This window comes from Chiloscyllium plagiosum, chromosome 22, assembly GCF_004010195.1.
Source record: "Chiloscyllium plagiosum isolate BGI_BamShark_2017 chromosome 22, ASM401019v2, whole genome shotgun sequence".
In the NCBI taxonomy this organism is placed as follows: Eukaryota; Metazoa; Chordata; class Chondrichthyes; order Orectolobiformes; family Hemiscylliidae; genus Chiloscyllium; species Chiloscyllium plagiosum.
The window spans coordinates 25,999,974-26,027,471 of NC_057731.1; the positions used below are offsets into that span (position 1 = coordinate 25,999,974).

The window sequence follows — 27,498 nt, forward strand, 5'->3', positions numbered from 1 at the left end:
GACTCAAACTCAAGATCTAGATTCAGAGATATTGCTGACAATAGCACAAAGGCAATAAAACATTGAGATATTTAAATGTTAAAATGAATTGACAGAACCTGCTCAGTCTATTTGTATCTTTTATCATTTTTGTAATGCTGGGATGGACTTTTGTTATTGCTGTCTAACTGATGTGGTGTACTACGTCATTATTTGGCTCCCTCAAGGTTGTGAACTCTGAGCAGCCTGCCAGGTATCACAAGGTGGATCTGGTGGGGTGGGAATATTGGGTGTTAGTAGCTTAGGTTAATCTTGCACTCCAGCACTCCTAACCCATAAAAATGACACTGCACTTACCATTTTGGATCCTCTTTAGCTATAACTGTTGGGAGTATGCAGAGCACACATGCTGTCTAATTATCTTTCAAAATGCCAATCTGGGCTCTATTTATATCACTGCATTCTAATTTGCATAATGAGGGTTATCATCTGAAAGATATGCTCACTCCAGCTTCCACAGTTTTCACCCAAGATTTTCAGGAAGGACCAAACTGCTTTTGCCTGCAGACTGGTGAAACTCTTTCTTATTATCTACAGTTAATGCTGTTCTCAAGTTAGGATTTTGTAGCTGGCTTTGGTTAGATATTTTCCCCCATTGCTACGAGAGATCACTGCAGATAGACAGTACCTATTATCAAATTACAAATTTTGATTGAGTACGACTATATCGTGGGACTATATATGCAGTGTTAATTGATTTTATTTCACCGTATGTCGTAGGGAAATAGTACATTTTGCACAAATTAAAGTATTACATTAAGTCATTGAGCAAAACTGGGTCAGGCTGTTTACGATATCTATAGATGTATTTGCATTTCTCGTTCAATTATGGCTTTGTATGGAAACCATTCACTGAGAAAAGGATGTGTTATGTGTGAAATAAATTCAAAATACTATGAATACTCAAACTTGAGTGGTCTCATATTTTACTCATGAACATCGATATCTATTAAGACTTAGTTAAAAATGTCTGATTATGTGTCATGAATCTAAAATGCTCTCTTTTTGAATTCTTTGGACAGTACAATTGAAGTGTTTTCTACTTCACCACTTAGAAAATAAATATTAAATAGTTATTAAATAATACTCCTAATTTTGTTCCAATGTTGTTCAAACACTTAGATTGTGATCCTAAACAAACAATTAAGAAAAACTACATAAACAGTGATACTTACTGTGACTGGTGATCAGAGGCTGGTATAAAGAATAGGAAGCTGGATTTCAGAATATTGCAAGAAATAGACTGGACATTGGGGATTAGAGTACAGGCTGATGGATTGAAAGTTGGGAGACTGGGGATCAAATTTCTTTGGAGGAATATATGCATTGGAAAAGTGAAGACAGATCTTAAAACCTCTCATTATGATCATATTCTAGTGTCTGCAAAATCAGAGGGGATCAATTTAGTCCACAGTGCCTTGCGATCTCAAAGAGTCACCAATGGCCCAGCTTTTCCCCCATTACTCTGCAAATTTTACTTTTCAAGTTCACATCCAATTCCCTTTGATTCATTACCACCTAATTCGCTACCATTATTCTTTCAAGTAAGATTTAACAGCTCCGTTATAAAACTCCTCCCTTTTGCCTACCTTTATTTGAAATTATTATAGCTGTCTTCTGGTTACCAACCCCATGCCAATTTATTGGAAACTGTCGAGAAACTATTTTTATACAAATAATGAAGCAGCACTAAACAGCAGAAACACTGTCGTCCAAAAGGCAGTAAATTCCTTAACAGAAAGTATTAGATCTCCAATAGGATAGCAGGTGGGCTGTTAGGGCCTCTCGGAGTTTGAGTTTATACATTCTTTTAGCTCTCTCAATAGAACAACTGGTAGTAAAATACTGCAAATGAACTTTAGGTCAAATACTACATTATTCGTATAATATAAAACTTTAAACACAATGTGAATTTTTAATATATCACATCATGTAACATTTCTGGTTCCCTTCCTAAAATCTCATATTGTGTTTGCTTTTTATTCTCCATCCCAGCTTTGTATTTTCATGAATCCATTAAAGTGCTTGACCATCTTTAGCTTTTCATTGCTGAAGGAGGTTTGGATCACACCAGTGACCTGTCATTTCTTTCTGATTGCTAGGATTATTTCCTAATGTATGTTTTTCTGTTTATGGTTTTTTTTCACTTTTGTCCATTATGAATTTGAAGTATCTTGCTTTAAGATGTAAGCATTTTATTTCTTACTTTCATGTCCTCCCACCCAAAAAAACTTGCTTCTGTTTATAACAATTATATACATGAATGAAATTCTGCTCCTGAGTTCTCTCAGTGAATTTAACTCTTGCTAATGTTCGTTTAGGTTTACATTTACAACATGTAGATTTTTTTGCAGTGTTTTATTTCCAACTATTAACATCTAAGTAGTGTGTTTTGTCAGGCTTCCTAAAGCTTCAACTTTAGAACAATGTTGAATACATGAATGTTACAATTTAATCAGACAATGTCTGAAATCTTGTGAAATCAAGCACAGCCTAGGAGCATATTATGTAAGCAAACACCAGGAATTCTTGTTATACTTTTTGATATGGCAGATCTGGAAAGTTAGTGAATGGTGCAGGTTACTTCAGAAAAGAACAGATGGTTGCACAGGAAGAAACAACAAACATAACTGATGGGATCATAGATGTTAGAATATATTTGGGAGTGAAAATGGACCCTCTCAAATTATACAGAGCTATTTTGAATCTGATCACCTTGATATTTTGCAGCATTTATCAAATTGTATGCCCAGAACTTAGTCACTGTATAATTGCTTTAATAAGTAAATGCTTTGTATATTTTAATTTTATGCCTGGTTGCTGTTTCTTTAAGTAAAATAAAACTATATATTTTGGAACAAGATTCCATCTGGCTTATAAGTATCACACACTGAATCTAAATACCTTATAGATGTTAAAGTGATGGTAATTTGTTATGATGGATTGAAACATTAATTGCAGTGTCAATGTTCAAAATCAATGCATCTTATTTAATTTTTTTCTAACCATAATGTGAACATTGGTATTCTTCACTTTGACACAAAATAATTTCATTCCAAATAACATGATGCAATCAGAAAGAAAAACCTTTCAGTTTTCTCTTGTTGCTGCTGCCATTTGTTTTTGTCTGCACACAGGTGCAGTCAGGCTAAGACCCAGAGTACGGCGAAAATTAAACCTTCTAGCATGTACAATGCAGGGAAAACAACAATAGACTACAGATCGGGGAGATTTACAGATATTTCAATTATTAAGTACTTTGTATGTGGGTTAAATGTCTTTTTCATTCATGATTAGCAGTAGCTGCCTTTTGTTTTGCAAAGTATGATTGATGACTTTTCATGCTGCACCTGTGTGTAATATACCTCGTAACCAAGGGGTATTGCATATTAGTTAGAGAGCTGGTGAGACCCTTAGTGTCACCTCCACTAGGAAAGCCCACTTTCTTAGAGTCAGCTGTGGACCTTCCCAGGGACGAAGGACCACGGTCTGGAAAGTGTGCATCCCTGTCTGGGAGTTACTGGCGACTGTTATATTGCAGGCAAGATATTTGGGGAGAAGCATGGCATCAGCAGCAAGGGACCCAGCCACAGCTGAGTGATGGCAGACTGGGAAGTGGTGAGAGGAAGAAGAGTTCAGAAGAGTGGGTTTCATGAATGTCCTCTGGAATTTTGCTGCAAAGTTCCTTTACATAAGTTTCTGTGGAGGTCTTGCTCACTCTGGCAGGATGTATGGTGGGCTGTTTCAGGCAGGAAATCTGCTTGAAGTGTTGAAGGAGGAGAAAGTGAGGACTGCAGATGCTGGAGAGCACAGTCAGAACATGTGGTGCTAGAAAAGCAAAGCCAGTGAGGCAACATCCAAGGAGCAGGAGAGTTGACGTTTCGAGCATAATGAGGAATTCCTGATGAAGATCTTATGTTCGAAACATCGACTCATCTGCTCTTCAGATGCTGTCTGATCGGCTGTGCTTTCCCAGCACCACACTTTTTGAAGTGTTGAAGCCAATGATAGTAAGTAGTATACATAGGATAGGTTTACTAGGAGTGTAAGAGATCATTGGGTGGATGCCAGAAGAGAGGAATCTCAGAGAACAGAACAGAGGGTAAACCCAATGGTGATCAAGTCTGGTCCGGAAGAGGGAGTATTATCAAAGGCCACAATGGTAGGAGGAGATTCAATGGTAGTCTTTTGTCATTGAGGGAAATAGTAGTCTGGGATATCCTGATTTCTTGGGAAAAAGCAGAAATGTTGTGAGGCATGTTAACCACATAGCTTCCTTTTTTGGATTGCTTGCACTTTAAACTTTGAAATGATCTCTACCCATTAACTTTAACTTACATATCTGGCAGACTAAGATAGCAACAATTACTAAAGACATATTCTTGGTGGGTCAAACAAAAGCTTGTTAAATGCCAAGAGGCCTTTGTGTTGATGCAATAGTATGTTACATCTAACAGGTTAATATCAATTTGAACCTATTAGCCATCACACAGTGATTCTTCAGTTACAATGACTCACTATGAAGACATGTGGAACAGTGAGGCACTTGCCCATAGGAAGTCAATCACTAGGCAAATTACTACTCTGTGTTGTTTCAAAGCTCAATGAGCTCAGCAAGGAAGTAGCTGAACTAACTGAGGCAGCACGAACTATGAACAAAACAAGTTAGCTTGTCTTACAGTTTTATTACTTATCTCAATGTTTAAAGAACCAAGAAATGGAATGATGCAAAATGCTGTGAATGCTGGAAATCTGAAATAGAGAGAATAAAAGCTAGAGATACTCAGCAGGTCTTGCAGCACCTGTGGAAAGAGGAACAGTTAACATTTCAGATTAAAGATCTTTTATTGACACACTGATGTCTCTGCCTCAGAGTGAAAACTGAGAGAAAAGCTTCAGTGGACCATCTTCATCTATGATATATATCAAAAAATAATACGTACACATGATTTGACTCCATATTGTTTCTCCACTTTTTCTTTTAATTCTTTGAAACAGGTTTCCAATCTCTCATGGAAGGGTCTCAATGCTTCAGTTACTTTCTCACCATGAATTCGTACGCCTTCGTTCAAGAATGGGATCTAAATGATTTTTAAAAATGCACAATGATGTCATTGTTCCACATCAATAACTTACACCTGTACATCTCCTTTCACATAACCAATCTCTCAAAACACTGTAGGAAATAAGAGAATTGTGAGGGAACTTATAAGAAGTATTGAAAAATACCAGGAAAGATCCAAGTTTAATGCATTAGAAACAAAATATTGGTGAAACTCAATAGCCCTTGCAGTGTTTATGGAGAGGTTAAAATGATGGTTAGAGTTAGGTTGGAGGGTGAGAAACATTAGGGACAAAGATGTCATGGGAACAAAGGCACAGGTTGTGGTAATGATAGTAATAAAGAAACAAAGGATTGATCCAGAGTATTTATTAATTGTAGAATAAAGACTAATTCTATCTGAAAGTAAAAGCATGAAAAAGGTTGGCATTTGGCAAAATAAAATCAAAAAGTGGGGACAGTATTTATGAGCTGAAGTTGGGCTTAATTGTAACACTTCAAGTTCGGGACAGCAAGCATTTTCTTTTTGGTTGGCTTCATGTTTTTACTTTCAGACACAATGTAATCTGTCTTTGCAACAATATAAAACCCGTTGTATTTCTATCTCCCTTCAGTTCCAAGGAGCCATAGAACTCAAAACAGTAACACTGTTTCTCTCTCCACACATATATAATACAACTATGTTGTTGCACTGTCCTCAGGCACTGGTTCATGGAAAAGATTTTATATTTGTGATTACCAAAGAAGTCCAAATCTAACTTCACTTCAGCAAACTAGTGCATAGAATCGTAGAACCCCCAGAATGTGGAAACAGGCCATTTTGCACAAGTCCGTACCGGGCAGCCGAACAGCATTCTACCCAATCCCATCCCTCTACCCTATAACCTGCATTTCCCATGGCTAATGCATTTAATCTACACATTCCTGAAAACTATGGGGAATTTAGCATGGCCAATCTACCTAACTTGCACATCTTTGGTGGGAGGAAACTGGAGTACCCAGCGGAAACCCACGCAAACATGGGGAGTGTGCAAACTCCACTCACAGTTGGAATTAAAGCTGGGTCCCTGATGCTGTCAGCTAATGTGCTGCCCCACTTTAACTGCACGCCTTGCATTTGCATCTAAAGAGGAAGCTCTATACCAATGTGTTTTAGATAAAAATAGAATGAATGGGGTAGAGTTCCAGGAGCCAGCAAAGAGAATGCTGAGATAAATGAAGCTTTCATAGGATGATGTGAATAAAGATTTCAAAGTTGAGGTATGAATATAGACATGCAATGACATGGAGGTGGAAACCGGTGGTTTTGGCAATACAGCAGTTGTCAGAATGGAAAAAACAGTTCATGGTCAAACAGGATAGCTGTTCAGAGAACACTAGTTCAACCTGTAAACAGGATTGATTATAAACTTAATAATATCGGTCAACTCGAACTGTCAATATTATCAGCCATAAATCATCACCTGTAGGGATAAAACTGTATGTTTTCCAACACATGTCTATTTTAAACCTTTTCTGTCAATTTCTCTACAATGTTATTCATATCAATACAAAACAAATATTTCTAGGCACCTATTTGCTGCATTTTAATTATCTTTCCAACTTTTAAAAACCAGTTAGTTCAGATTAATGTATTACCACTTGTTTTTAACCTCTCTAATATTCAGGCTTAAGCAAACCAAGCTGCTTAATTATTGATCTCTATTCATATATATAATACAAGAAACTAAAATGTTTAGTTTTTATTAATTAAATCTGAGTGGTTCTCTTTTCACTCTCATTCTTGGCAAAGGGATATGCATTACAAGGTATATATTTCACTGGATTTCTGTAAGTTATTTTAAGCCTATTGTTCTGAATTCTTGTCATGGAAGTATTCCTTTCATGCCTGAAAACAAATTTGTATTTTAACTGCATTGCTGGCTTATAGTGAAATAAATTCACATAATGTATTTTAGTTGTGTGCAGTGTGTTGGTTTTTGTGTCTTTACACTTTTTAAGTTAAATGTTAAGTGAAGAAATGAATTGTATGCTCAAGCAAATGATTATAGTATAGCAAATTCTGTCCATTTTTCAGTTGACTGCATCCAGTCCTATCACCAAATACTCCCTACTGCAAAGTTCAACACAATAATACACTCACATTAAAGTACTATAACTTCAACTTCAGTGAAATGTTTTTACAACTCCAATGCAATATTTTCATTTTTGACACCAGCTACTGTTATGCAACTAACACTGAATTCTTCAACAATAGTGTCACATTCCTTGGACAGACTGATAAAACAAGAATTCAAAAGTCCAAAGAATGGCTTAAAGTATCACAATAAAAGTTTTAAGACTTTTATTGTAACTCAAATTAAAAGCAACACTACCGAAACACTAAAATAAAACCATAAACTATGAAACTCTTCATGAGCGATATTCAGTACCCATGGCTCTCTTATGATTGCAACATCATATTCTTATGTAGATATCTCTGCCTGCAGCTCATCAGTTCTGATGAAAGGTCACTGGACCTGAAATGTCTCTCCACAGATGCTGCCAGACCTGAATACTAACACAGTAGGTCATTTATACCGTACACTACAGAAAAGATCACAACTCTCTCCCATCAACAATGGGAATAGTATCCCATTCTTTGTAACTTCTACACAAAAAAGACACGAAGTTTGCAAATAAATTTGCTTGCTAATTGTGTTCATGGTTTAACCCTCCCATTAACTAGAACAGTATGTTCTTTTATTTTGTAAAGTTTTAGATTTCTCTTTATGTTCGTAGCATCCTCTTCTCATGCTCTCTCTTTGTTGCTTTAACTTGTCTTTTCACTTCCTTCAGAACTGTCTGTGGTGAGCCTTATTCTTACTTATACTATCAACCTGACATCAGTGAAACAATTTCTACTTCAACTTACTATCCTCCTTCATGCGGCTTTGGTTTCCCTGCCGTTGCCTCTCATGGGAATGTCTCTCAACTGCACAGGAACCATTTCCTCCTCTTCAAAGGAAGCCCATTAATCTGTTAGATTTTTCTGCCAATTTTGAGGAGCACAAGTTGTCAGGACCTCTGCTTGAATACTGTTAAAGCCCCTAGTCTTTGCGGAATTCAGTGCTATCAAACATTTCTAGATTTCACATGGAGTAAACTGAATCGGCTGACGCTGAGAACCTCATGAGGAAGCAAACATGATTTATCCAGTCGGCACTTCTGGTGGAAAATGATTGCAAATGCTTTAGTGTTGTTTTTTGCAATGATGTGCTTAGCTTCCTCAATGTAAAGGATGACAATGTTACTGGAGTCTCCTCTTAGTGCTTAATAGCCCACTAGTGGATTCACCACACTGGATTCCTGTACGTAACAGGACTGCACAGCTACGATCTGTTAGTTGTGAGATTTGCTTTTGCTGTTTACAATGCAAGCAGTCTTGTGCTGCAGTGTCACTTGGTTAACACCTTATTTTTAGGTATTGCTGGTACTGCTCCTAGCATGACCCCACCATGACTTCTGATCATGGACTTCCCCAGCACCAATGTTTAATTGGACAACATTTCAACCCAACCACTACTACATTTCACAAAGTTTGTGTAACAATTTAGCAACAGCAGAGAGGTCATAAGGTGGTGGTGAGATAGAGCTAGAAGTTGTTACATGTAAAAACAAGTGCTTTAACTTTAGCAAGGAGCAATATGTGAATGAAAAATTGAGTAACTACAAATAGGCCTATGAACACACTTGAATTGACAAATGCAGCAGGAAAACTCTCCAGCGTTGAGATAGGAAAGAAAACAAGTGAGTGCAGTTCCATTCAGCTGAATGGCAATACAAAGGTATGTCAAAGGATACAGGCAGGCTGAGAAGAATGAACAGGAGTAGTTAATAAAAATGAATAGAGTAGTTAATTTTGTCAAAGCTTAGGATCTCACTTGAGACTAGTTGAGGGCCACTTTGCTACTGTGGTAGGGCAAAAGCTGATTGGAGAAAATCATGGATGGAATTCCAGGAATAATAGGTGTGCACATGTATAACATCACGTTCAAGACTTTTAGAGGGAAAAGGGAGTTAGAGATGGGGTAGTAGTTTGCAAAGACATTGAGTTGAAGTGTGTTGTTTCCCACCCAGACCTTTCTGATGCCTCTTAAGGGTCTAGATCTCAGGAGTATGGTGCTGGAAAAGCACAGCAGGTCAGGCAGCAATGATGGTAGGTCGGAGAGGAGGGTGGAGTGGATAGGTGGGAAGGAAGATGGACAGATAGGACAGGTCATGAGGATGTGCCGAGTTGGAAGGTAGGCACTAGGATAAGCTGGAGGGAGGGGAAATGAAGAAACTGGTGAAATCCACATTTTTGCCATGGGGTTGCAGGGTCCTGAGGCGGAAGATGAGGTATTCTGCCTCGAGTGGTTAAGGAGTGGTGATGGAGGAGGCCGAGAACCTACATGTTGTTGGTGGAGTGGGAGAGGAAGTTGAAGTGTTTGGTGATGGGGCAGTGGGGTTGGTTGGTGCAGGTGTCCCAGAGATGTTCTCTGAAGTGCTCTGCAAGTAGGCATCCCAATGTAGAGGAGACCGCATCGGGAGCTACTGATACAGTAAGTGACATGTGTGGAATTGCAGGTAAAACTCTGATGGATGTGGTCGGCTTCTCTGGGGCCTTGGACTGAGGTGTGTGGGGAGGTGTGGGTGCAGGATTTGCGAGGGGCATGGACCTGATAAGGGAGTCGTGGAGGTAATGGTCTTTATGGAAAGCAGAGAGGGGTGGAGAGGGAAATACATCTCTGGTGGTGTTGGAAATGGCTAAAGGTGATGCTACGTGTACAGAGGTTGGTGGAGTGGAAGGTGAAGCCTAGATCTCCTCCATCCATCAGATCTTCCTTGTAAACCAGCCTTGCCTTCTCTACAAGGCCAGGATTAAGTGGTTTGCTCGTGTTGTTGGGCTGGGTTAGACAAATTGCAGGTTTAGGAGTCAGGATGTGGCATTAGAAAGGATAAATAAGGTGCACAAAGGATTTAATAAGTTATTTAGGACTAGCATCAGAAAATAATAATTACAATAATACACAAAGGACATATTGAAAGATCTAGACCATACATACAGTGTTTGTATCTAAATGCCTGGAGTGTGATAAAATACAAATTGTTGAACTGCAAGCACAAATATCTATATGTGAATATGATGTCGCAATAATAAGGAACAATTGGGTACTGAATATTTCTAGACATAAGGAAAGGAAGGAGAAGGGTTGGCAGCATTAAAAAGAATATTAAAGCATTAAACAGAATGGATGTCCTGCTGGGATAAGGATAGAATTAATTTTACTAAAATTAAGAAACATTGGAGGCGCTATTACACTAATGGATGTATTGTTTAAGTCACCAACTTGTGGGAAAGATATTAGATTAGATTCCCTACAGTGTGGAAACAGGCCCTTCGGCCCAACAAGTCCACAACGACCCTCCAAAGAGCAATCCACCCAGACCCATTCCCCGACAATTACCCCTGACTAATTGACCTAACACTACGGGCAATTTAGCATGGCCAATTCACCTGACCTGCACATCTTTGGACTGTGGGAGAAAACTGGAGCACCCGGAGGAAACCCATGCAGACATGGGGAGAATGTGCAAACTCCACACAGACAGTTGCCCGAGGCGGGAATTGAACACGGGTCCCTGGCGCTATGAGGCAGCAGTGCTAACCACTGAGCCATCGTGGCACCCCTACAAATACAGCTACACATTTTCAGGGAAAATATAGAGAGGTGCAAGGACTATATTAGTATAAACAGGCCTTTAGTTATCCTAAATATCAACTAGTACTAATACTGTAGAGAGAAGAGGCATTTCTTAAATACATTTAGGAGAGTTTTCTCAATATATATGTTACAGATTCAGTAAGGATGGAGGCACTTCCGGATCAGGTTCTGGCGGTTTGCATACAATCCCCTACCGACAAATCACATTCCACCAACACTTGCTGTGGCCAGGAATCCAGTGGTGATTCTTGGTGAAAGCCTCAGTGCACTACAATCTACAACTACCACCACAGTGGCACTATCAGAAATCGGGAGCTATTGGCCTCTGATTGCTGCAACTCTTGTGGTAGGGTTTCTGCGCAACCAAGGACTTGATCAAGTGGGAGGCCTGACACTACCGAGGTAGATAGCTGCTTGAACTTAAATTGTGTTGCAATTCCCCTGCAATGGAGCCAAGAGATTCTGCTGATACTCTTTACTTGAATAGAATCCCTTTCACTTCAACTAAGTTCTGCTGCAAATGTCAATAAGGAGATATTTAGGGAGCAATAATAATAGTGTCGTAAGTTTTAGATCAACTATGGAAAAAGGCAAGAAGCAAAGTAAAAATATTTAATTTGACAAGGATTAATTTCAAAGTTAGGCTTAGGTTTGGGTCCTAAATAAACTGAAAATCAACAGGAGAAAATTCCCCACAGCTTTCAGTCATACCGAGCATGCATGAAGATGGTTGTGGTGGTGGTCAATCATTTCTGTCCTAGGACACAGCTGCAGGACTTCAAGTTTTCCTGGGCCTTACCACCTTTTGGCTTTTTCATTAATGACATTTTCTCCACCATGAAGTCAGAAGTGGGGATGTTCACTGATAACCACACAACATTCTGTACCATTCACACCTCATCAAAACAGGAGACTTTGAAGCCGTATGTCCATAAATAGTAAGACAACATTCAGACTTGAACTGATAATTGGCAGATATCATTTGCACCATATAAATGCCAGGTAATGACTATGTCCAACAAGAAAGAATCTAACCCTCACTCTTTGATAGTCAACAGTATTACCATCACAGAATCCCACACAATCGTGATGGTTGCCACTGACCAAAAACTAAACTAAACAAGCTGCACCAATGTTTTTGCTACTATGACAGGTCAGAAATCAGGAATTCTGAGGCAAGTAACTCACTTCCTGAATACTGAATACCTGCCCACCACCGACAAGGCACATGACAGGAGTGAATTTGATTAATCACCATGTGATTGCAGTAGGGCAGCTCTAAGAACAATCAGCAATCTTGACACCATTCTGGCCAAAACTGCCCACTTGACTGGCACTCGATGCACAAAATTAAACAATAATTCCTTCCACTGAAGACATAGTAGCAATAGTGTGTACTACCTACAAGATGCAATGCAGTAACTTATAAGCCCTGCAATAGAACCTATGCAACCAGTGACTTCTAGGAACAAGGACACCAGATACAATGGGAACATCATCACATGTGAGATATCCCCCATTCTCTAAGTACACACTATCCTGACTTAGAACTATATTGTTGATTCTTAATTGTTACTGGAGCAAAATGCTGGAACTCCCTCCTTTACAACACTGTGGGTACACCTCCATCATATTGATTGCCGTGATTCAAGAAGCCATGGTGTGGAGGTGTTGGTGTTGGACTGGGGTGGACAAAGTTAAAAATCACACAGCACCAGGATATAGTCCACAGGTTTATTTGGAAGTACTATATTTTGGAGGGCTGCTTCTCCATCAGGTAGGAGCAGCGCTCCTCGAGCTAGAACATCCAAATTAACCTGTTGGACTATAACCCGGTGTGTGATTTTTAACGTGGTTCAAGAAGGCAGTTCACCTTCTCAAAGGAAATTAAGAATGGGCAGCAAATGCTGGCCTTGCCAGTGCCAGACACATCCCCTGAAACTAGAACTAAAAGAAAGATCGAGAAAATTATCTCCCTCCATGTATTTGAATGTTAGGCAACTCTTCAAATCACTACTAAACCTCAAGAATCTTAGTAAAGCCAAAACTGAACCTTTTCCCTCAGAATTCTCAGGTCCATGGGCTGCCTTTCATGTTCTTTATCAGAGATCTTAATAATATTATTGTTAATACTACAGTAACCAGATCCTCTGAAGCATTTGATAAAATGTATACAATAGTAATGACCACTTCAGCAAATCTTCTTTGTAAAATATTCTTCCATTTTAATTTGTTTTTTAAATAGCTGATTGATTGGCATTTAGAAAAAAATGTCAACAGCATGATTTTTGTGGATTTTTTTTTGATCAAGATTTTATTTTATAGGTCATGTTTTTATTTCTCTCAATCTGAAAGTCCAAGAAATCACAACACATGGGCAAATCTTTATTTCACATACTTTTGGAAAATGGTTTGGTGACAAGTGGGAGGTTGTGCCCCACTAGTATTCTCTTGCATGACTAAGGGCATGGAACAATGCGTGGGTAGATGGCAAATAGGCCAATTGAGATGTGTGGAAGGAGCTTTGTGCAGATTTGTACAGCTGCAGGGATAAACCAAATATGTTTTTAAACGCTATATTAAAAGGTCAGAAACTCTCCCACGCACACAAAAAAAGATTGAACTGTGTAATGACAGAACTTTATTCATTGTGAAGACAGCTTTTGTAGCTGAAATCCATTCTTGATTCAAATCATGGTATGTGCAAAACCACTGGACAATCTCAATAACTCTGATATAGCATAAATGTTTAGTGCTCACTACTGGGTAGACGACATTGTGCACAGTGCAATTCAATTTCCACAAGCATAAGACTGTTTCATAAGCAAATGTAGCTACCTTTTCTTGGGTTGATTTTGACATCCAATTTTGACTGCATTCTCCAATAATGCAATATCAATGCATTAGGGATAGTGCAATTCACAATATTGCCTGCCATTACCCTTTTATATTAAAGTACAGTAGCTTCAGACTTCAGGTTCTGCTTGTCCCAAAAGTGCTCAGATAGAATCACAGAATCCCTACAGTGTGGAAACAGGCCAGTCTGCCCTACAAGTCCACACTGACCTTCCAGGGAGTAAACCACCCAGACCGATTCCCCTATTACTCTACATTTAACCCGAACTAATGCACCTAACCTACACATCCCTGAATACTATGGGCAATTTTAGCATGACCAATTTACCTGACCTGCACATCTTTGGATTTCAGGAGGAAACCGGAGCACAAGAGGAAACCCACGTAGACACGGGGAGTTTTACCTGCAAACTCCACATAGTTGCCCAAGGTTGGAATTGAATCTTGGGTCTCTGGCGCTGAGAGGCAGCAGTGCTAACCACTGAGACACCATGCCACCCACCAATGGTTTGGGCCTCAGCTTTAACATCCCCTAACCAGGTGGAAATCAGAAAGGAACAGAAGTTAAACTGTACCTCAAGACTGCACACTAGTTCTTTGCAACAGATTGGCTAACTCCAAATTTTAAATGGTAGACAGCAGGGACACTCATCTAAAGTCAGTGGCATTCTTTTCAAAAATGCAGATTGGCATTCAAACTACCATCGTAACCTAAAGCCAAAACATAAGAACAGTGGTGGCATACACCACCCTCAAACATCCAGAAGTGGTCAGTGCGAAAACATCCTTCCATCTTATAACATTTCCATGGTCAATTAGCTTACAAACCCGCACACTACATAACACATTTAGTTGTGTTTTTTGTTATAATGTTAATCATGTCCCCGATCAGACGTTCATTCAGTTCTTCTAATAAATATTAATTGACATAAGATTAGCCTAGTCTCTCGAAGAATGAACACTTTTCAGTTCCAAACTTTCCTTAAGTGTTTTAATTTATAATTGTGTATTTTTTAGACAATCCCCAAAACTGTAATAAATCCAATAAGAAGTTCAAAAGAAACTCTTTTTCTGACAGTTAAATGCATTTAAGGTGAATTTAAACTGAAGAAGATATTGATAAGGTAAGATAAAACGAAGTGGGGACAACATTCGTGTGGAGCATAAACACTAGTTCAGATCTTGTGGGCAAAATGAACCATTTCCAAGTCTTATAATCCTGCCTCACTTGCCACCGGATGAAGGAGCAGCACTCTGAAAGCTAGTGCTTCCAAATAAACCTGTTGGACTATAACCTGGTGTTATGTGGTTTTTAACTTTGTCCACCCCAGTCCAACACCAACACATCGTAAATTTCATTGCCCATGTTGGCCAGACAAGATCGGCTAAGAACACGATTCTCCACACGGTGTCCAAAATTATTGTTGTTAATGGTACAATCCTTTCATTCTTTTGAAATACTTCAGGGTGCTGAAAAATATTCTAACACATAGTGGATCTTCTGAACTTTAAACATTTTTTTGGCATAGTTGATTAATTTGATTAAACTGTTTTAAGGGTCACTTTCAGCAACCATTCCAGAAGGCTATTCTACCTTTAAAGCCTTCTCTTTTCGTAATGATACTAATTGTCAGTCAAAATGGAAATGTAAAAGTTGAAATATTCTGACTCTCAAAGAATCTGCAGAAAACGGTGGCACCCAGATTGCAAAAAGCAAATTAAGAATTCGTAAGTGAAGAAAATAAGCAGTAGTTAGAAAAGAAAGGGATATCACCAGCATGAATGAATGAATAAAGATTAAAGAATGAATCAAGGAAAGAGGGGAACACTGCATTGGGATTTTAGAGAAAAAAAAGTCAATATGACAATATTCCAAAGAATGTAAGGATGGAAAAAAAGGGAGAACATTAATACTGAAGGCATATTGCAAAATAGACATTTTAATAATGAGTTAACTGGAGAAAAGGAATGAGAACACCTTTAAAGAGCAGTGTACCACACTCGAAGATTGAATTAGCTAGGAAAAGTAAACCTTCCTTATACAACAAGAAAGGAGATTAAGGGCATGCAGTACAAAGGGTAGAAAATAACAAAAAGAATCAGAAAGGTTTTCAATTAACAAACACTAACAAAAAAAAGCATAAAAATGGAAGGAGCATATTGAAGAGCTCTACAGAATCCATAGAATCCCTACAGTGTGGAAGCAGGCCAGTTGGCCTAACAGGTCTACACTGACCCTCCAAACAGCATCCCTCCCAGACCCATCTCTCTACCCTATCCCTGTAACCCTATATTTCCCATGGCTAATGGACCTAACCTGGACATCACTGAACACTATGGGCAATTTAGCATGGCCAATCCACCTAACTTCACATCTTTGGACTGTAGGAGGAAACCGGAGCACCCATGGAAAACCCACACAGACCGGAGCAGCCATGGAAAAAACACACAGACACCGGGAGAATGTGCAATCTCCACACAGACAATCACCCAAGGGTGGAATTGAACCTAGGTCCTTGGAGCTATACGCATACAGGGTGAAAACATGAGAAGACTGCATTAGAAGAAAGCAATATTGATGTTGAATTCATTAGACCGCACATAAATACTAGTGACTCAGATATAAACAGCAATGAATGAGATACAAAATGAAAAAACTGCTGGAATAGATCAATTGTCTGCAGAGCTGATTGTAAAAATGGGAAAAAGAAATTAATATCATGGTTTACTAAGTAATGATAAGATACTTACTGATCAGGAGTTTGGCCAGACAGTTTCCAGGACCACGACTCCACCATGGAACACAGGATACTGTGTCCACAAGGGTCAGGAACCTCATTTCATCTGGTGATCTTCCCCAACTGCCTCCAAGATCATAGTCCTTGAACCCTGTACAGTTTGCTTCTATATCTTTCCCAAAGTCCACAAACAGGATTGCCTAGGCAGACCCATTGCGTCAGCCTGCTCCTGCCCCACAGAACTCTTCCTCAAAACTCAACTCGTTTTTTCTCTCTCCTCTTGTCCAGTTCCTCGCTACTTCCATTCCCACACGATTCCTTTCATACTTTACGTCGCTTTTAGAATTTGCAGTTTGTGGGCTCCAGCGCCTCCTCTTTACCATGGATGTGCAATCTGTTTACACATCCATCCCCCATCAGGATGGTCTGAGGGCTCTCCACTTCTTCCTGGAAAATAAGGGCTGAATGGTCCCCACTTTCCTCCTCTGCCTGATTCACTCTGAAAAACTTCTCTTTTAACTCCTCTCACTTTCTTTAGGTCAAAGTGTAGCTGTGGGTACCCACGTGGGTCCCAGTTACAAGTGTCTCTTTGTGGGGCAAGTGGAATATTCCATGTTCCAGTCCTATTCCAGTTCCCACCCCCAATTCTTCCTCCAGTATATCAATGGCCTCATGGGTGCTGCTTTCCTCTTTCGGAAGAATTGAAAAAGTTTATCCATCTCGCTTCCAATTCCTAACCCACTGCCACCTTCACCAGGTCCATCTCTGACTCCTCCCTTCCACTCCTCAATATTTTTGTTCTTATTTTTGCCGATAGGCTGGCTGCCAATATCCACTACAAATCCATTGATCCCCAGAGTATACTTGACTATGTATCCTCACGGATGAAGGGCTTATGCCCAAAATGTCAATTCTGCTCTTCGGATGCTGCCTGACCTGCTGTGCTTTTCCACCCTCACACCTGCTTTCTGTAAAGACTCTATTCCATTTTCCCAGCTCCTCCGTCACTGTTGCATCTGTCCAGAAGATGCCAATTTCGACAAGACGGCCTCTTAAAATGTCCACCTTCTTCCTCAACTGAGGATTCCCCAGCACCAAGGATAACAGGGACCTCAGCTGTGTCCAATCCATCTCCCACATATCAGCCCTCTCTCATCCCTCTCTTCCCTCTCACAACAGCAAGAGATCCCCCAAGCATCCTGCCAGCATCCACATCCATATGATCATTTGCCACCATTTCCGTCACCTCTAGTGAGATGCCACCACCAAGCACATATTCTCCTCCCCTTCCTTGTCAGCCTTTCACCAGGACCATTTGATCTGGAACACCCTGGTCCACTCTGCCTTCTCTCACAATACTTCTCCACAGCACCTTACCCTGCAATTGCAGAACATTTAACATTTGACCATTTACTTCCTTCCTCCTCAGTATCTAAGGCCCGAGGCACAACACCCAAATGAAGCAGTGCTTTATCTGCACTTTACCCATTCTAGTCTATTGTATTTGCTACTCACAACGTGGTCTCCTCTACATTGGGGAAATGAAGTGTAGACTGGATGACCACTTTGCAGAACACATATGTTCTGTTTTCAGAAATGACCTGATCTTCCAGTTGCCTGTCACTTCAACACCCCCCCGTATTCACTGAAAAACATCTCTGTCTCAGGTTTCCTGCAGTGCTCCAGTGAAGCTCAGCACAAGCTGGAAGAACAGCATCTCATTTTCCACTTGGGAACTCCGTAGCCTTCTGGATTCAGTATCGAATTCAACAATTTTAGGGCTTGAGCACTTTCTCCCATGTTCTTACCCCAATCCCCACACACCAGGCCTTGTCAATACATATGCTGCTACCACAACAACCCATTGCCAGCTAGCCCCATTAGCAGCTATTCATTCTCTCAGGCTGACCCCTACCCACTCCTTTCTCTATCCAACTGTTTTTCTCTCTCTTTGGGCCCTATCTTCATCTATTCCGCCCCCCCATCCCCAATTTCTGCATAAATACTAACCTATTCCGAGATACTATCAATTCTGAAGAATGGCCACTGGATCCGAAATGTTAACTCTGCTTTCTCTCCACAGATGCTGCCAGATCTGCTAAGTTTTTCCAGTAATTTGTGTTTTTGTTGTTATGCACTAACTTTTCATTTACAGCTATTTATTGCTAAAGACAATTATTGCATCGCTATTGGGAAGGTACGATCATTCTTAAGAACTGAAATGCTCCACACAACTTGAGACACATGATGAAGAATCAGTGAAGCATTTTGAATCACACTAATAATGTTAACGTATAAATAAACATATCGACAAACAGAACTTTTTATATATCCCACTAATTTGGACAGATGGCAGATTTCTTTTAGTCAATAAATATCATAATCGGTTGGCATTTTAAAATAATTAGTTTGTTTTCCAAAATAGTTTCTAAATCTCTAGAAAAAGGGCGTTTAGCTGAAATTCAGTCCATTTTAGATAACCTTTCTTCCATTTTGTTACTGACATTACTGAAGTGTAACAGGTTACGAATGAATTTGCAGGTTATGATGTGAAAAAATAAAACACTGACAGAGAAAAAGTAGTCTCATGTGAAATTATCTACTAATATTTCTGTGTCACTATTCCACTCATGATCTTCAGATATTTATTCTGTCTGATAAAATGAAGACAACCTTTTTAACCAGGAAAAATGTAATTCTAATTTTCTGAACCAGATGATGTTGGTTTACTCCTTTCAGACAAGCAACATCTCATGTTAAAATCAAAGAGAATTTACCTGCCAGGCTATGAGGTCCTTCAGATTTTCGATCTTCTCAAGGTCTTCAGTGTGTTCTTGCATGTATTTTTCCGTAAAGAATGCCTATCATCAAAACAAAACAAGTTGAAGCAGTTTTATTAAAAACAATTGAAAATCTGTTTTTAAGTAGCGTTTTCATTATGGACCTAGCATACCTGGAAGTGGTACTACAATGATTGTAAATGTATGATTGATTGGTCATGGTGGTGGGGATGGGGTAATCAAACTTCTCGTTACTTTTACTAAACATTCAATGAAGAATTTCTAACGGGTATTGTATATAGAGAAAATATGTTGAGATGGGGATTAATTTATCCATGACCTTGCTAAAACTAGCTAAGTACCAGTGAAAAATTATTAATCAATAGCTTTGATCATCTTAACATTAATCTTGTTTTTCAAAAATATAGCAATTTAAAAAAGTTTCATAATTTTTCGATCAGTATTGTTAAACACAAAAGGGAGAAAAAAGAATTAATGAACAAACCTTTTCATAATTGGCGAAACCCCCCATCACTGCAGGATCGACAATTCCATTCAGCAGCATGGACAGAGGGTTAATGGGCAGACTTGGATCATTCATGTGTTGTTGAACCATGTTGCTGATCTTCTCATTTGTTAACTGCATTGTCTCAATTGCGTTCTCCAAAGGACTTATCTCGACCTGCAAAGATATATATATATAACATATATAAAAAAATAGCATTCAAACTAGGACTTCTCTACTTGTTATAATTATTATTTGAAAGAATTCTGATATTTTGGTCTGCACTCAGATAATTATATATCAAAACATTTTATTCAAGTTGACAAAATATTTTGCTGTTCAGTTTTTTTAATCTTTCCCACAATTACCAATTAGCAGTAATATGTTTATGATGTAAAAACTGCTAAGATGATTCAGGACTCAAGTGGTTCATAATCCCATGGCCTGAAATACTTTAGTAAATACGTAATGAGAATGTTGCTGTTCTGTATTATGCAAATTCTAGAGGGTTATCTTTCTCTCAGTGATTTTTCTTAGAATTTACCAGTCTAAGACTAGTGCCTACAAGTACATGCAGGCAACTCCCTGGGTTACAACCCGGTTCTGCTCGAGTCTGTTGGCAAATCCATTTGTACAGTTGGAACTTGGGACAATATAAGTTGGAGGACAATATAAAATAACTGTTCACAAATATCAAAAAATGTTCGTATGTCCAACCTTTAAAATTAATATTAATACATCCTTGTATGAGATCACATTCTTAAGTACTAGAGTTCATTAGACATTTGCAAATCCAGGGCCCCTTATACTGGTAAACTGGATGAAATTAAACACTTTTTTTATGCATTGTTATAAAATTACTCCTTGGATGATGAAAATCTTCCTATGTATAATCTTGGATTTCAGACCAACTATGACTCAGTTTTACAACTGTCAGTAAAATATTAAAAATATGAAACTGCATAATGTCATTATAGCCAACACAAACAAATATTGAAAGCACAGAATGGCCTGGATTTTGGACTCAATTGCAAATATATGACACATCGCGTTTTTTATGTTGACATAGACTTCTCATGGGTACATTATGATCCTTCAGAGTCCAATACAGTGGACTATTATCCACATAGAATTGGATGCAGGAGAACAGAATAGTGAATGCTATTATGGCCTGCAGAGTGCAAACCAGGAAATGTATAATTGAATAATAAATTTATTGTAAGACCATATTAAAAAAGTAAAATGGAGAGAGGGATAGAAAAATGGACTGAGAAACAAAAGCAAAAGATGTGTCAAAAAACAAATTTATCGATAAGTAAAATAAGAAAAATGAAATTCCATATGCTAACTTATAAACATTAAATTTTAATGTCTGTGATATTGTTTGTTTAACAGCAATTGAAACTAGCTCAATGTTACAAATGCACCTTGTTTTGAACAAATAATATCCAAGCTTTTATTCTACACTTAATTAGGTAACTAGTGGATGACCATTGCTAGTTCACACTATTCATGTTTTTGAATGCTGAATCTTTGGCTAGATAATTTTGTATTGAAGTTTGAGGAGTTATCAGACAAGAGAGAGCACCCTTGCAATATGCGGACTTTGGACACTGCAATCCAATTTAATACTGATACTGTTATTCCGTGAACATATTCTTTAAGAATGTAACAAAGGTAAAGGGGAACATGTAGATCTAGTGTATTCAGATTTAGAGAACTCTTGTAAGGTGCCACATAAAAGGTTCCTGCACAACTTGATGCGTTAGCATGGTACAGAATTGACTAACAGGGAAGAGTGTTTGGATAAATGGACCATTTTCAGGTTGGCAAACTGTCACTCAGTTGAATTCTATAGGGTTTAGTGCTGGTACCTGGTCTACATACAATCTATATTAATGACATGGATAAAGGAACAGACTGTATTGCAGCTATGTTACCTAATGGTAGGAAATCAAGTTGTGAGGAGGATACAAAGAGTCTGTAAAAGGATATGGATAGGTTAACTGAGAGGGTAAAAATTTTGGCAGGTAGAATAGAACAGCAGATTATGTAAATGGGGAGATACGGCAGAAAACTGTAATATAGAGGAATTTAGGGGTCTGCACATGAATCACAAAAGTTAGTATTCAGATATACATTAATTAGGATGGCAAATTGAATATTGACTTTTATTGCAAGGGGAAAGGAGTTTAAACATAGGGAAGTCTTATTACAACTGGACAGGGCATTGATGAGATAGGACCCTGGAGCAGTGTGTACAGTTTTATCATTTTAAATGAGGAACAATGTATTTGTATTGGAAGCAGATCAGTAAAGGATCAGTAGGATGATTCCTGAAATGATGAGGTTCTCTAATGAGGAAACGCTGAACAGGTTGGTCAATACCAACTGAAGTTAAGAATCAGAGGTGAGCAATTCAACACATAATGTTGAGGGGGCATGACAGGGTAGATATTGAAAGGACGTGCTCTCCTTTAGCGAATCTATATATAGAGGAAACAGATTAAAAGTAAGGGGTTGTTCATTTAAAATGGACATTAGGAGGCATTTCCTCACTCAGAGGGTCATTTACATTTGGATTTTCCTACCCAGAAAGCAGCGGAAAGTTGTGCCATTGAATATATGCGAGGCAGAGTCAGACAGATTTTTGATTTGACAAGGGAAATAAGAGAATTGTGAGGACACAAGGAAAATGCAATTCAGTCCAAAATCTTACTGAATGGTACAGCAGATTTGATTGGCCAAATTCTTTTGAATTTTACTTATGATCTCCTGACTCCAAAGTCCAGCTAAAATATAGATCATACTATCATTACAGTTATGGATCTTAGGAAACGTGGGATTTGAGATTCCTCTCCATACACACTACATCCATTCCTAACCTGGACACATATAAACTATCTGGCTTAATAAATTGTGGAATTTTGGTGTTAGTGAGTTATGTGCAACACTATGATATACCCAATTTCCTTCCCTCTGAAGTCTTCTGTATTTGAATTTTGACTGGTAGTTTACTCTGATGATAAGAGAACAAAAATTTATAGTAGAGTGTCAAGAAATAGTCTGCATGCAAAATAAATCCATCAAGCTTCCTGTTGAAACAAATCTATGTCCTCAAAGCTGGCTTCCTTCACCTCTCAAATGGGACTATGGTTAGGGTTAACACTCGTCTATTAGTATGCATTTCAAAACATTTTTCTCCACTGCATTCAAAACTGCTGAAACTAATTTTTCTTGTTGTAATGGCAATTTTTTTTAACATTTTTAAAAGTTAACTCTCACTTGTGACCAGTGTTTTGACGGATACATTTCTATTGCACAAGGAAAAGTTAACATTAAAAATTCAACAACTTCACTGATTGCAAGATTTTAAACATGCTGTGCCTAATGTGTGTGGAGGATGATTATATTCGTTCAAACTGAAATTTTATAATTCAAAACAAAAGTATACTGGAACAAAATTGGTGTTTTTAGGGTCCAACTGTTTGTACTGATATCTGCCAATGTACATCCATTTAAGATTTGTGCATATCCTGATGAGATTGGGAAGTTCTTGAGCATTTCTGGCATTGCCAACATGGTAATGACATTGGGTACTTTTAAGTGTCTAACTTCAGGAGCACACCTATGGAGGAAGCTTCAGGCCATTAATTAAAAAAACAAAATTAAAGTCTACAGAAATTGCATTTCTGAATGCTAGCTATATTGCAATTGGGGTTCTCTTCACAAATGCAGTGAGAACTATTAATTAAAATACAAATAAGTTTCACTGTGGATAATGAAAATCTAATTTAGTCATTATACCTGTCATCAAATTATAGATAACTTTTCTCTGTAACACTGCATAAAATATGCAGTACTGAAACAGGTCATTCAGTCTGTGCTAGTATTGATACTCCCTGGACTTCTCTCAGCCTTTTAAGATACCCTCTTTTTTTATCTTGTACTTGTTTTAGCATCCTTCTGAAAGATCTAAGCTAGAATACTGCCTATAATTTCAGTCTTCTAATTTAAGAAATGATATGAATGCATCAAAAGTGATTCAGACAAGGTTCACTTTACTGATTCCTGAGATTGAGGGAGTTATCTCATGACAACATTGAGTGGATATGTGAGTACAATACTCTAGAAATCCAAAGTACTCTATGTCAACACATCTGTATCCACAGTGCATGTTACTCCTTCAGAGGAGAAAAAGCATTAGATTGGCACTAGATGATAAAGTTGCCATAGTCCTAGCAGACCTAGGGTTGCTTTTTCATTAGAGAGTTTAATGTGTGGGTCATCTTGCCTCAACCAAAGGGTGATGTTGAAAAGGTGGGTAACCTGTCTTCGTAACCTCAGCCAATACAGGAATTGGACGCTTGTTGGCATCACTCTGCATCACAAAACATGTAAAGTTCATTTGAAAAGCCAACACAACACGATGGGCCAAATGGCCTCCTTCTGCACCATAAAACTTCTATGAAAAAACTCCAGTAAGTTGGCTGAACATCATGGACATTTGCCAAAATCATGCTGACTCATCTGACTACCTTGAGTTTTTCTGAGTGTGCTTCTAGACTATCGGATAATATATCAGATTCAAGCTCTGTGGTCCTGCCACAGCTAGCTGTGGTGGTGGTGGTGGATAGTGAACAACTCACTGGAGAAGGAGGATCCACAAATATCCCCATCATCAATAATAAGATAAGGCTAAAGCTTTCAAAATTAGTATTACAGAGACATAGTTACCGGGTGACTAAGACTAGGAACTCTGTTCAAGGGTACCCGACATTTGTGAAGAACAGACAAAAAAGAATGGGGTAGCTTATTAATAAAAGTAGTGGTGGTGAGTATTGATAGTGGTGTTCTAAATCATGATATGGAAGTGAAATTCAATTATTGTGCTCCATGCTAGGGGTGCCTGTACACTGACGTCATGAATAAATCCTGTCATATTACACAAATGCAAAGTTTAATATATAACCTAATCCCCAGTTGGTTTGAAAATGTGTTGCTTTAAGAAACTATCATGAAACATTCTAAGAACTTCCCATGCAGGTGACTACTGTTAATCTGATCTTTCTATTGTTTGTGTAGATTAAAGTAACCCATAATTATTGTCATCCCTTTATCACAAGTGCCTAATATTTCTCCTTGATTACTTTGTCCCATATTATGGTTACTGTCAGGAAACATTTTTACCACTCCCACTAGGGACTCATTGGGCTTAAACATTTTTACATCCTGACCTCCTGAACCAAGGTAATCTTTCTAACTACTGCACAAATGCCATCCTTGATTAACAGTGCTACCACTCCACTTTCACCTAGCTTACTTATCCTCTTTTCCCTCAATATTCAAGACCTAATTCTGGTCATTCTCAAGCCTGAAATGGTTGTCAGGTCATATTTATTTACTTCCATGTGTTCAAAGTTTGTGAGAAGATTTGTAGCTCGGGTGCTCGTTGTTGTGGTTCTGTTTGCTGAGCTGGGAATTTGTGTTGCAGATGTTTCGTCCCCTGTCTAGGTGACATCTTCAGTGCTTGGGAGCCTCCTGTGAATCGCTTCTGTGATGTTTCCTCCGGCATTTATAGTGGTTTGTCTTTGCCGCTTCCAGTTGTCAGTTCCAGCTGTCTGCTGCAGTGGCCGGTATATTGGATCCAGGTCAATGTGTTTGTTGATAGAATCTGTGGATGAATGCCATGCCTCTAGGAATTCCCTGGCTGTTCTCTGTTTGGCTTGACCTATAATAGTAGTGTTGTCCCAGTCGAACTCATGTTGCTTGTCATCTGTGCATGTGGCTACTAAGGATAGCTGGTCGTGTCGTTTCGTGGCTAGTTGGTGTTCATGGATACGGATCGTTAGCTGTCTTCCTGTTTGTCCTATGTAATGTTTTGTGTAGTCCTTGCATGGGATTTTGTACACTACGTTGGTTTTGCTCATGCTGGGTATTGCGTCCTTTGTGCTGGTGAGATGTTGTCTGAGAGTGGCTGTTGGTTTGTGTGCTGTTATGAGTCCTAGTGGCCGTAGTAGTCTGGCTGTCAGTTCAGAAATGTTCTTGATGTTGTATGGTATGGCTAGTCCTTTGGGTTGTGGCATGTCCTCATTCCGTTGTCTTTCCCTTAGGCATCTGTTGATGAAATTGTTGGGTATCTGTTTTTGGCAAATACATTGTAGAGGTGTTCTTCTTCCTCTTTTTGCAGTTTTGGTGTGCTGCAATATGTTGTGGCCCTTTAGAACAGTGTTCATGTGTGCTACCTATTTATTTTGATATGAATGTTATGTGCAGTTCAGATACAAAACCTTTAGCTTTGTAATGTCTAGTCTTGATTGTTGGTGTATTTCCCAGGATCCTCTTGGCAATCTTTTGACCTTCAATTCACACACTGCTATTTTGCTCTCGTCTCTTTTCTTTGATACATCACTTCTTGCCAAATTTGATCCCTTATCTTTAGTTTAAAACTATCTTTACTTACCTAGAAGTGCAGTTCACAAGATTGGCTCCAGCATGGTCAGATATGGATTTTTCCAATAGTTGCCCCAGTATTAGTGTCAGTAGCCCAGAAACTGAAACCCACCATTCCCACCTGTCTTTGAGCCTGTATGCATCTCTCCAATTTTTTGCACCCTATGCCAATTTGTACATTGCTCAATTAATACACTGGAGATTCGATGTTTTACTTTCTAATTTAAAGCCTTGTTCCTCATACTCTTTATGCAGAATCTCTTTCTTCATTTTCTCTTTGTTGCTGATACCTACATGGACCATAATGATTAGATCTACCTACCTCTTCAAGTCTCTTTCAACCTGAACTGATGTCTCAAACATTGCATTGGGGTGCCTGTACACAGCCACCTAGACTCTTGCAATTTGCTGTACAGAATTGTGTCGCTCTTAACCTCTTTATACTATCAACTATACTACTTCTGCATTCCTGTTGTTCCTCGCCTGAATGACTTCCGGTACCAGTCATTGGTAAAACTGTTCATTGACCCTGCATGCCCTGCTCTCATCCGAAAGAACCTCAAATCTACTAGACAATTGCAGAGGTAGACACTCCTGCCCTCTGGCTCCCTTCCCTGCCTTGCTCACAGTCATGCCCTCCTATCTCTGACCAAAGGAAAAAAATCAAAAGATTCTATCCTAAGTGGTGTGACTGTCTCCCAGTACAAGAAGTTTCCTCCACCCTGATTCTTCATAATGTCTGTATTTCAGACTTCAACTCAAACATTGGGCCAAAGCTGCTCGAACTTCACTTACTTCAGACACGTTTGTCATGAATCACAATGGTATCCAGGAACTCCCATAAGCTTTGGTTTTGACACATCACCTGCTAACCTTAATGAACTTTGTTGAATTATTTGATAATATTATTCATTTTTGTTATTTTATATATGCCATTAACTTTAGCATGGTCAATTCACCTAACCTGCATGTTTTTGGACTGTGGGAGAAAACCGGAACACCTGGAGGAAACCCACGCAGACACGGGGAGAATGTGCAAACTCCACACAGACAGTTGCCTGAGGCGGGAATTGAACCCTGGTCTCTGGCGCTGTGAGGCATCAGTGCTAGCCACTGTGCCACCATGCCACCCAAATCTTAGCTACCTACTAGACTCACTAAACAGTGAGCTGCTTTCTCTGTAGCAAAGCAAGTAATTTTCATCATCTCCAATGAATCTAGCTCTGTCTCAAACTGCCTATATTAGGATCCTGTCTTCACAAGTTCCTCTAGGTAATGATGAAAGGCCTGTAGCAGAATCATCACCTTACTTGCTCCT

At 38.9% G+C, this 27,498-nt stretch overlaps 1 protein-coding gene across 1 annotated transcript in view; it reads right to left on the minus strand.

Annotated features, from left to right (window-relative positions):
* Window positions 1-27,498, minus strand: part of dock1 (dedicator of cytokinesis 1) — a 575,757-nt gene that overhangs the window by 34,567 nt on the left and 513,692 nt on the right. Inside the window, exons 44-46 of the mRNA XM_043713153.1 lie at window positions 19,728-19,904; window positions 19,220-19,303; window positions 4,983-5,120 (exon numbers count right to left, since the gene is read on the minus strand). Coding sequence (XP_043569088.1) covers window positions 4,983-5,120; window positions 19,220-19,303; window positions 19,728-19,904 — 399 coding nt within the window. The remainder of the gene's footprint in view (window positions 1-4,982; window positions 5,121-19,219; window positions 19,304-19,727; window positions 19,905-27,498) is intronic.